General features: G+C 41.1%; 2 protein-coding genes across 2 annotated transcripts; both read left to right on the top strand.

Moving 5' to 3' along the window:
* Positions 1-358: 358 nt before the first annotated feature.
* Positions 359-1,725, top strand: LOC146675102 (uncharacterized). Its single transcript, XM_085385419.1, has 4 exons — positions 359-366; positions 475-803; positions 847-1,604; positions 1,696-1,725. Exons 1-4 carry the CDS (start codon positions 359-361, stop codon positions 1,723-1,725), a joined length of 1,125 nt encoding a protein of 374 aa, XP_085241545.1.
* A 14-nt stretch (positions 1,726-1,739) lies between these two features.
* On the top strand, positions 1,740-6,396 carry LOC146675101 (uncharacterized). The gene is made up of 7 exons (XM_085400157.1): positions 1,740-2,270; positions 2,359-2,423; positions 2,536-2,726; positions 4,291-4,562; positions 5,918-5,979; positions 6,062-6,207; positions 6,311-6,396. The coding sequence occupies exons 1-7, from the start codon at positions 1,740-1,742 to the stop codon at positions 6,394-6,396; spliced, it is 1,353 nt and encodes a 450-aa protein (XP_085256283.1).
* Positions 6,397-12,349: the final 5,953 nt, after the last annotated feature.

The following is a 12,349-nucleotide window of genomic DNA, read 5'->3' as shown; positions in this document are numbered from 1 at the left end:
GTAAGTTTTGATCTTCAAGTCAAGCAATGGTTAATTGCATGGATTCGTACTGACAGATCTTTGATTGTGTGTGTTTCTGTAGCTTGAACCTATCTATAAGACAACGTTTCCTTCATACCTCTCAATGATAGTGACTGGATTCCGGTAATTTATTTTTTGTTTGCAGATTCCATATAATATATAATACATAATAAATTAATGCAAGTAAAACGATGTTTGGTTTATTCATTCTGCAGAAACGGATCCATCATCACTGATATTGACATTCGGTTTGCATCTACAGCAGTGCCTAATAACACTGACATTGCAAATGTTTTGATTAATGCAGCTCCAAACATAACGGTCTTCAACATTACCAATGTTACTGTCAGTGACCCTGGTAAGTAATACTGAATATTATCATATTTTAAATTCACAATATGTCAGAACTGTGACATTTAAGTGACACCTGTTTCCTTTTCTTTACATTTACAGTGGTTTCAACTACAACTGTGAGCACTACAACATCAATGATTACAGATACAAATGCAACCACAGCAAATCTTACAAACACCACACGTGTAACAAACACAACTACAGTGTCTACAACAGCTTCAACTACACCTGTGAACACTACAACGTCAATGCTGACAGGAGCTACAAACGCAACCACAACAAATCTTACAAATACAAATACAGTGTCTACAACAGCTTCAACTACACCTGTGAAAACTACAACATCAATGCTGACTGCAGCTACAAACGCAACCACAACAAATCTTACAAATACAAATACAGTGTCTACAACAGCTTCAACTACACCTGTGAACACTACAACATCAATGCTGACTGCAGCTACAAACGCAGCCACAACAAATCTTACAAACACCACACCTGTAACAAATACAACTACAGGGCTTACAACAGCTTCAACTACAACTGTGAACACTACAACGTCAATGCTGACAGGAGCTACAAACGCAACCACAACTAATCTTACAAACACCACACCGGTAACAAATACAACTACAGGGCTTACAACAGCTTCAACTACACCTGTGAACACTACAACATCAATGCTGACGGCAGCTACAAACGCAACCACAACAAATCTTACAAACACCACACCGGTAACAAATACAACTACAGGGCTTACAACAGCTTCAACTACACCTGTGAACACTACAACATCAATGCTGACGGCAGCTACAAACGCAACCACAACAAATCTTACAAACACCACACCTGTAACAAATACAACTACAGTGTCTACAACAGCTTCAACTACACCTGTGAACGCTACAACACCAATGATCACTACCCCTACAAACGCAAAGACAACAAATCTTACAAATACAACTACAGGGCTTACAACAGCTTCAACTACACCTGTGAACACTACAACATCAATGCTGACAGGAGCTACAAACGCAACCACAACAAATCTTACAAACACCACACCTGTAACAAATACAACTACAGTGTCTACAACAGCTTCAACTACACCTGTGAATACTACAACATCAATGCTGACGACAGCTACAAATGCAACCACAACAAATCTTACAAACACCACACCTGTAACAACTACAACTACAGGGCTTACAACAGCTTCAACTACACCTGTGAACACTACACCATCAATGCTGACAGGAGCTACAAACGCAATCACAAAAAATCTTACAAACACCACACCTGTAACAACTACAACTACAGGGCTTACAACAGCTTCAACTACACCTGTGAACACTACACCATCAATGCTGACAGGAGCTACAAACGCAATCACAAAAAATCTTACAAACACCACACCTGTAACAAATACAACTACAGTGTCTACAACAGCTTCAACTACACCTGTGAACGCTACAACACCAATGATCACTAGCCCTACAAACGCAACCACAACAAATCTTACAAACACCACAACTGTAACAAATACAACTACAAGGCCTACAACAGTTTCAACTACACCTGTGAACACTTCAACACCAATGCTGACTACACCTACAAATGCAACCACAACAAATCTTACAAACACCAACCCAACAAGTACAACAACAGCAACAACAGCAATGCCAACAACAACAACAACAAAGCCAACAACAATAACAACAACGCCAACAACAACAACGAAGTCAACAACAACAACAACAATGACAGCAACAATGGCAGTGGTCCGTGGACCAGTTTTTATTCTAGTAGCCGTTTTGGTTACACCCTTTGAAGATGCACTCACTAATACAACCAGTCCACAATTTAAGGCACTTGAGGCACAAGTGGTAGTAATGGTGAGTTAAATACTGAGATGTATTCACAAGTTTTGTTAAAACAACGACATCTGAATTAATTAATTTTCTACTTGTTTGTTTTGCACAGTATAAATTCATCTATAGAGCTCGATATGGTTTACTCTTCAGCCATGTTATTGTCATAGCATTTAGGTAAGATTTTCACTTTTGTTCATTCTTAACAACACTAATCTTATTATCGACAATGACTAAAAATAGTGTTCATTTAGGATATTAAATTTAAAAATTTTTTTTCTTCATTTAGACAAGCTGGGACCAGAACACGAGCATCTAATACTGAAGCAGAAGTGGAAGTTGTGTTTAACAACACGATAACACCTGCAGAAATCCCACAGGCTGCAGATGTTGCAAAAACCTTAGTAGAAGCTGTGTCTAAGCCCAACAACTTCACATTAACTATTAATGCCACATCTGTCGTAGCAACCCAAGTAAACAGTAAGTAAACAGAAGTCACACATGTCACTCCTGAAGGATTCATTTTGAACAAGGCAATACACAGATTCATTTCTCACATCATATACATAATTAATTCATCGCTCCCACCTATCTCCCCTAAACTGTCTTATGGAGATTAGATCATGGCTCTCATCCAATTTTCTCAAACTTAACAGTAATAAAACAGAAGTTTTCCTCGTTGGCATAACCTCTATCTTAATCAAATCTCACAGTCTCTCCAATAATATTGAAAATTCCCCAATCCTTCCTTCCCCGCAGGTAAAGAGTTTGGGTGTCATATTCGACAGTACTCTCTCATTTCAGTCTCACATTAATTACGTAACCCGGTCTGCATACTTTCACTTACGTAACATTAACCGACTTCATCCCTTCCTTACTCCCCATGCTGCTGCCATCCTTGTCCATAGTCTTATTACTTCCCGGATCGATTACTCTCAGATCTCTGTGATCTGCTTCATATCATCACTGTTTCCTGCTCTCTCAGATCTTCATCTGCCACTCCTCTTGTTGTTCCATCTGCTCGTCTTATCACTATGGGGAACAGAGCTTTCAGTCACTCTGGTCTTTGGCTCTGGAAATCACTTCCTTCAGTCTTAAGAAATATAGATTACCTTCTCTTATTTAAGTCACAGTTGAAAACCCACATGTTTAAACCGGCTTACTCGCTTTAATACATATCTTAATTGCTGTCAAATCTTGTTTTTTCTTTTTATTTGTTGTTTTTTGTATTTTAATTTATTTTAATCTATTTTAATCTACTGTTTTATTGATATATTTTTCTCTTTGTAAGGTGACCTTGGGTTTTAGAAAGGTGCCCTCATATAAAATATATTGTTATTATTATTATTATTATACATAATAATAATAATAACAATATATTTTCTATATTATTATTATTATTATTAATATACAGTCAGCACGGTGGCACGGTGGTTAGCACTGTTGCCGCACAGCAAGAAGGTCCTGAGTTCAATTCCAAAATCCGGCCGGGGTCTTTCTGTGTGGAGTTTGCATGTTCTCCCCGTGTTTGTGTGGGTTCCCTCCGGGTACTCCGGCTTCCTCCCACGGTCCATATACATGCAGCTTGTGGGGATAGGTTAACTGGAAAATCCAAATTTTCACTAGGTGTGAATGTGAGTGCGAATGGTTGTCTGTCTCTGTGTGTTGGCCCTGCGACAGACTGGCGACCTGTCCAGGGTGTACCCCGCCTCTCGCCCTATGACAGCTGGGATAGGCTCCAGCGCCCCCCGCGACCCTAAAAAGGAGAAGTGGATGGATGGATGGATGGATAGATTATTATACAGTTTTGTTTGTGACATAAAAACCCATGTAGTTATTTATATAATAATTTTCTCAAAAAACTCAAAGATAACAATTTCATGCGATACACTTTAAATGAGATTTAATATGTATAAAAAACAACAGACCGTTCAGTCAGTGATTTAGGTAAACAATATTTGATAAGATCATATTTAAAACTCATGATGTCTCAGAACTGTTTGTTAAAGCAACACCTTGTTTCCTTTATTGGCATTTACAACAGCTTCAACTACAACTACAGTGAGCACCACAACATCAGTGACTACACCTACAAATGCAACCACAACAAATCTTACAATCACCACATCTGTAACAAATACAACTACAGCTTCAACTACAACTGTGAACCCTACAACCACTACAACTGTAACAACTGCTGAGCCAGTCAAAATACTGGCGGTGAAATTCAGATCTGTTAAAGGGATATTTACGACTGACTTGCTGACTTCATCATCCACAGCGTTTAAACAACGAGCTACACTGATAAGGACAGCAGTAAGTTTGTTTTCTTCAAGTTGAACAATGCCTGTATTCTAATTAATTGCATAATTTTTAGATAAAGTCACATAACAGTATTTCTGTGGCATACCTTAAAAAAGCAAACAAATGATATGCTAGTCCTTTTTCTATCCCTACGTTCAGGTTAGGGGTGGGTTTTTATAATCGATTTATCGATTAAAATCGATTCTGGCTTGGATAACGTAAAATCGATTCATTAAAATTCTGAATTGATTTTTTAATATAAATTTATTTTGCCCGAAATGCCAGAATCTCAGGTGAAATCTCACAAAATTTCAACAACCACCAAACAGCTAAGACAGTAAATGAGAGCAGGAACACGGATTCTGCACAAAGACTTAAACACACAGCGCGACCCGCGGATCAGAATCAGTTAGATGTCGCCTTTCTCACGGTCGGGGCTGAAAGCCGACAGCTTGCTGATTCTGATCTGTCGGCGCTGATTCTAAAGCTGTTAGTTTGACCGAACCAGCAGCAAAAGAAGATCCATCATCATCATCATGAATTCACTCTTACTTTTACTATTTTGCTTCGACCACGATGCACAGCATGTGTTGATTAATGGTTTTCTTTCATTTCTGATGTACTGCAGAATATTTTTATAAAATCCCAGGCCAGGAAAACCACCTTCATGTTTTTCTGTGTTTTATCTTCAGCTACTTTGACACAAAGGCATCTGCTGTGATGCTCACACCTTTGATAAAGTCTTGCGTGTGTCAGCTTCCTTTTTATAGATACAAAAATATGTAAATGTACTGATCTGAATTATAATATTTCTGTCAAAATTTCCCAGATTCAAATTGAATAGAATCGAATTAAATCGAATTGTGGATCGAATCGATTCGGGACCTTGTGAATCGGAATTGAATCGATTCTAGAAATCAGTGACGATACCCAGCCCTAGTTCAGGTCTCCTTTCTAAAGTCAACAATTTTTCCGTTGTTACTAATATTATACAGACTGAGCTAAAAAAAAAAAATCATATACATTATATCCAATAAACAATGTGGAAAAATATTTGCACCATATAACTGAGCTAAAACTCCACAGTAAATACTGCTGGGGTTTCTATTTTTACCAACTGAATGCCATGATTTCTAAGAGATCAAAGAAAAAAGATAAAGCATAAATGTGACCTGTGACATATTCATTATGTGCTAACCATTCAAAAAATGGGCAGCTGGATGAACAGAAAGAAAATATGAAATATTAATTGCACTATGATATTACATAGTGCAAATAACATATCACAAATGACATGGAAGTGAAGGAGCACAAGCCCAAAAAGCAATGCATACATACTTACAGTGTGTTTATTTATATTTCTGCAGCTTGAACCTTTCTACCAGGAAAGATTTCCTTCATTCCGCTTCATCACTGTGACTGCATTCAGGTATATTGTTTATGGTATACGATTTCACAAATATTTAAACTAAATAAAGTTAAAAAAAAGTTTGGGGTTATTTCTTTTGCAGTAATGGGTCCATTGTCAATGACATGGACATTGGATTTGCATTGTCACTGGTCCCTAATGCAAATGAGATTGCGCAAGTTTTGATTGATGCAGCCAAGATAACACCCTTCGACATTGAAACCAGTTCTATATTTGTGAACGGCACACGTAAGATATATTTAATACAATCATGTCAAACATGTTTCTATATTTTAGAACAGTTTCTGAAAGCAATGCATTTTTTTTCTCTTTTTGTCAACATTTACAAAAGTGTCACATGGAGTGAGCCACAAGATCAGTCTCCTCACTGCCTCCTGTATGGTGCTGCTGTCATGGCTTCTGTCAGGCCAGCAATAACATCTGCGCTGATGCTTTTGTGAAATAACTTGAGGAAATGTCTCCTGTGACTGGGTATGAAAAATGATTTTTACAACAGAAAATCCGCGAGGAACTTCTGATGAAGAGCACTCATAGTATGATTTAGAAGTAACTAAAGCTAAAATGAACCTTTATGTAATCAATCAGTATAGATTTGAACATAATTTCTGACGAAGGTCATTGGGTGTCAATTTATAATGTAAGAGATAAAGTCATAATATAAGTTAGACATATCAGTGAGACAAAGTTTTTTTTTTTATCCATAAAGCATCTCCTCAGCTTAAGAATCTGACTGTGAAAGAAAAGAAGTGATACTCAACATAGCATCACCTCACCTGGCATACTGGAAATATAAGATGTGTGAAAATATCCTGTATGATTACCAGTCACTTTTACCAGTCAATATTTAAATATATTTGTTGTATGTATCTTATTCTTGTATTGTATGTATTATGTTTGTGTTGTATTGGATAATTCAGATAAAAATCTAAGTCTAAGTGATTCTGATATTTAAAATGATTTAAAATACTATTGTTATTAAAAAATAACATTAATATCACCTTTTTCCTTCTGAAGCAAGTTCTTTTGAAGTCTATCATGATAAACTGAGGAAGCTTCAATTAAAGACTCTTAATTTTTAAAGACACTTTAATCCGCTATTCTCATTCTCTCTCTCTCTCTCTCTCTCTCTCTCTCTCTCTCTCTCTCTCTCTCTCTCTCTCTTTTAAATCAGGAAAAACAAATAGGAAATACTATCATGGGACTTTTAGGTTCCCATCAAAGATTTTTGATACACATATAATTAAATCAAATTCTTAGTTTTACATGTTACTTACATCTTACTTTTTAACCAACATCATTTCTTTTCAGCATTGTCAGTGTTTCAGTGAGGGGGTGTGATGTAGCATAACTTAAGCAGCAAGGAAGGTGATAAGTAAATAGAATTAGCAGACAATTGAAGTTCTTTTTAAGCATACTTTATTGCTGGCATCTCCCTTTTACCATAAAACAATCACTCAGGCATGCAAAAATCCCACTGGCTTTATACAAGACTTTGCCCACACCTGACCTCGTTAGTCCCTACCATTGAAACAAAATAGGTCAAACCAAATAATAAAATTCTAAACAAAGAACAGGAATAAAGTCATGCATGAAATTGACAAACTCATTTACTCAACTAAATAGTTTGTAAAGTAAAACACTGCATGCAATATAACTCAAAAGGCTACTTTAAAGAAAACAAACAATACTATACAAAATGAAAAACCCTCCATTTGGTTGCACCCAGTGATGCAATCATTGACCTCATGACCCTATATAAACATGAAGTAGTGGGCGGCCCTTCCCATACACCTGTCTCACATATAGGACCTGAATGCACAACATGGACACTATGGTAAGTATAACCAAAGCAACATAAAGAAACATAATTTACCAGACATGTGCCTGTAAACAGAAGAAAATTCAGATGATCTGATGGTTAGTAGTGTTTGCTTTAAAACACATGCATGGATGTAAAGGATGTAACTACTGCTACCACAAACAAAACCCGGGATATTGTGTGTTAAGAGAAGTTACACCAGCAATGTCTAAATTAAAGCATTATGGCTGACTGTAAAATAACAGAACACAAAATAACAATATACGCAAGTGACAAATGGCAAATGAATTCTGTCCTAGCCACTTTGTCACAGGGGGCCTGTTTGTTGCGTAACTGGTGTAATTAAATAATAACTCATTGGTAATGGCATATTTATTTACAATTGTATATGACTAATGTTGTGTGTAGAAGTCAGTCAGTGACCTGGTGACATGGCTATGTTGTACACCTCCTGGGACTACCAAGAAGAGATATCCCAACTTACTTTGTAGGACTGTAATATCAACATTAAAATAAATAAATAAATAAATAATAATGATAATAAATAAAATGTCATAAATAATAGGAAAAAAGAAAAAATTAAGGATGAATAAAGAATACACAAAAATAAAAACTGAAAAAATTAGTAATACCATTTCAGCAACCTTCTATGCCACTTTAAATACACATGTCTACATACAGACATATAAATAAACCAACACATGCATTTCTTATATAGAATAGAATAATCCTTTAATTGTCCCACAAGGGGAAATTTGGTTGTAACAGCAGCCAGAAAGACACATATATAACAAACAGTACACAGGACACAGAACAGAAACATACACAATTTTTCTTACATATTTACATTAAGGACAGTGGTTACTATATACAGAGAGTACTGTACAGTTATTAAATAAAAATAACTTCAGATAAGAGGCAAACCAGGTTGTAGTGCGAATCAGTTGATTAAATTATTGCAGTTACAGCGCAGATGCAAACATCTATGATTGTTGGGAGCAGTTTTGATTGTACAGTCTGACAGCTGCAGGGAGGAAGAACCTACAGAAACGCTCCTTCATGCATCTAGGATGTAGCAGTCTGTCACTGAAGGAGCTCTGCAGTTCAGCAACATTTACATGCATGGGGTGGGAGACTCTGTCCATCAGAGATGTTATTTTGGCCAGAGTCCTTCTGTCTCCCACCACCTGCACTGGGTCCAGGGTGCATCCCAGAACAGAGCTGGCCTTCCTGATGAGTTTATCCAACCTCTTCCTCTCAGCTGCCGATAAACTGCTGCTCCAACATACAACACTGTAAAAAATGACGGATGCCACCACAGAGTCATAGAAGGTCTTTAAAAGCGCTCCCTGTACTCCAAATGACCTCAGCCGCCTCAGCAGGTAGAGTCTGCTCTGATCCTTCCTGTAAAGAGCATCAGTGTTGTGGCTCCAGTTCAGTTTATTATTCAGATGAACACCCAGGTACCTATAAGAGTCCACTATCTCAATGTCCACTCCCTGGATGTTCACCGGTGTCAGTGTGGTGGGTCTGCGTCTCCGGAAGTCCACCACCAACTCCTTGGCTTTCCCGGCGTTGATCAGCAGGTGGTTCTGCTGACATCAGTCAACAAAGTCCAGAGTCCACTGTCTGTACTCTGAGTCGTCCTCACCTGTGATGAGGCTGACTATGGCAGAGTCGTCAGAGAACTTCTGTAGGTGGCAGCGTGGGGAGTTGATGGAGAAGTCTGCAGTGTAGAGGGTGAAGAGGAACGGTGCCAGCACAGTTCCCTGTGGGGCCCCCGTACTGCAGACCAGCATATCAGAGACACAGCCCTGTGACCTCACATATTCTGGGCGTTCTGTGAGGTAGTCCAGTATCCACTGGGACATGTGGTGGTCCACTCCCGATAGCTCCAGCTTATCTCTCAGAAGTCATGGCTGGATGGTGTTAAAAGCACTGGAGAAATCAAAGAACATGATCCTCACAGTGCTTCCAGGCTTCTCCAGGTAAGTCAGAGCTCGGTGCAGGAGGTAGATGATGGCGTCCTCCACCCCAATGCCAGGCTAGTAAGCAAACTGCAGCGGATCCAATGAAGACCTCACCAGGGGGCGCAGATGGTTTAGAACCAACCTCTCGAGGGTCTTCATCAGATGTGATGTCAGGGCTACTGGCCTGTAGCTGCTGAGGTCCTTGGCATGGGAGGTCTTTGGTCCCGGTACCACACAGGATGTCTTCCACAGCTGTGGTACTTTCCCCAGTGACAGGCTCAGGTTGAACAGATATCCTATGATGCCACACAGTTCATCTACACAGCATCTCAGGAGCCTGGAGCTGATGCCATCTGGACCTGCAGCCTTGTGCACCTTGATCTTGCGAAGCTCATTCCTCACTTGAAGTGCTGAGATAGAAAGAGTGGATTTTGGGGGAGGGGGGTGTATGTTGGAGTCCACAGAAGCCGGGGGTGGGTGTAATGACTGGGAGCTGGGAGGTGTGAAACTGAGAGGTGTGAAGTCCTGAGATGAAGGACAGGCAGTCCCTGAAGATGAAGGAAATTGCAGGAGGGGGGACGATGCTGTGGGAGGGGTCGGTGTTTGATCAAACCTATTAAAATATTTATTTAGGCCATTCACCCACCCCAAGTCTCCTGCAGCCTGGGGGATTTGTTTTTGTCCTGAGATTTTCTTAAGGCTGTTCCAAACCCCTCTGATGTTGTCCTGTTGCAGCTGCTCTTCCATCTTCCTCCTGTAGTTTTCCTTCCCTTGCCTTATCTTCCATTTCAGCTTCTTCTGGACAACTCTCAGCTCCTGTTTGTCTCCAGATCTAAAGGCTCTCTTCTTCTCCTTGAGGAGAGCCTTAATTTCAGGATTTATCCATGGCTTGTTGTTAGAAAAACACCATACCTTTATGCTGGGTATGGTGCTGTCCACACACAAGTTCATGTAATCCGTAATGCAGTCTGTGATGCTGTTGAGGTCATCCTCCAGGGGGCTGCAGAGGTTCTCCCACACAGTAGAATGGAAAAAGTCCCTCAGGGCCTCTTCAGTCTCTGCCGACCATTTCCTTACTGTGCGTTTCACAACTGGTTCTCTGTGCATTAGAGCAGCGGTCCCCAACCCCCGGGCCTCAGACCGGTACCGGTCCGTGAGTCGTTTGGTACCGGGCCGGGAGATTTGAGGCTCAGGTGTGAAATGTATAGTTTTCAGCGTTATTCTGTTATCCTTTTTATCGTTAACTCGGTTTTCCTTGGTCTTTTCACGTGTGTTATGAATAAATTTTCTTTTTTTCGGTACCGGTACTAGTTTTATTTTGTTGTATTTATCCGCGACACCTTAAAGGCCGGTCCATGAAAATATTGTCGGGCATAAACCGGTCCGTGGCGCAAAAAAGGTGTCAGCCGGTGATCAGCTGTGATCAGCTGATCACGGGGCCGGGGTTAAAAGAGAGACGCCACCCACCTGGTCGCCGCTCAGACATCATTCTCTTCGTGTCAGGAGCTCCGAAACTCTGCCGACGTCAGTCTCCGCCTGATTCAGCAACCGTGAGTGTTTTTCCCTTCAATCCTTTTTCTCTTCCCGGCTCCGCTCGCTCTCTGTCTGTAACGACAGTTCCGAAGCCACGCTACGTGCACTGATCGTTACTAGAATAACTGCGTGTCTGCTCCAAACCCACCGCTAGCCGTAGCCGCGCTTGGGTCTAGTCAGCACGCTACACCGGCACGCCGCGCTACTGTGCGTAGCTCGCCCGCCGTGACAGGATGTCTGAGCCCGCTATAGACCCAGCGGAATTTGAACGGCTGAAAGCCGAAGTTCTATATCTTCGCGGTGTGGTAGATCGGATGTGCACAAAAGTGGAGTCCCTCACCGAAACTGTCCTCCAACTTTCCACTTCCGTCACCTCGCTGCAACGTCAGCCAGCGCCGGTGAGCGCGGAACCCCGGATCGGACTACCAGACAAGTGGAACGGAGTTGATGGTCGGCCTGATGGTTTGCTTGCCACTTTAGACATGCTGTTCGAGTGTCAGCCCACTAAATACGCCACCGCTCGTGCAAAGGTTGCCCTTTCTCTTGTCTGGCCAGGCTCAGGAATGGGCCGCGGCTCTCTACTACAATAAATCGGCAGCTTGCAATGACTATGCCCTGTTTGTGGAGGAATTAAAGAAGACGTTTGTTCCCCCGAGCAGCGAAGTGGAAGTGGAGTCACAGCTGCTTCATCTACGCCAGGGCAGCCGACCCGTCTGTCACTTTGCCTCTCAATTCCGCACCCTGGCCGCTAAGCTACAGTGGGGAGACGCTTCTCTGCGCTCTATTTTTCTGGAGGGACTGGCTGACTACATCCGAGACGAGATGACCGGCCGTGAGGCCCCTAAAACCCTGGATGAGGCCGTGGACCTCGCGCTGAAGATTGACCAACGTGTGATGTCGCGGCCTCGCCATACCCCTCGGGCCTCCAAACCCTTCCAGCCTCAGAGGACCACGTCTTCGCGACCTCCTCCCCCCTCTGATGGAGCCACAGCTAGCCCAAGCAGCACATCCAGCGAGGAGCCCATGCAGCTGGGTGGACTCCCCAAAG

This window comes from Rhamphochromis longiceps, linkage group LG3, assembly GCF_057381845.1.
Source record: "Rhamphochromis longiceps isolate RC_006_pf linkage group LG3, R_longiceps_female_GT1.1, whole genome shotgun sequence".
Classification (NCBI taxonomy): Eukaryota; Metazoa; Chordata; class Actinopteri; order Cichliformes; family Cichlidae; genus Rhamphochromis; species Rhamphochromis longiceps.
The sequence above is the reverse complement of the archived record's forward strand: the minus strand, read 5'-3'. Positions and strand labels throughout refer to the sequence as shown.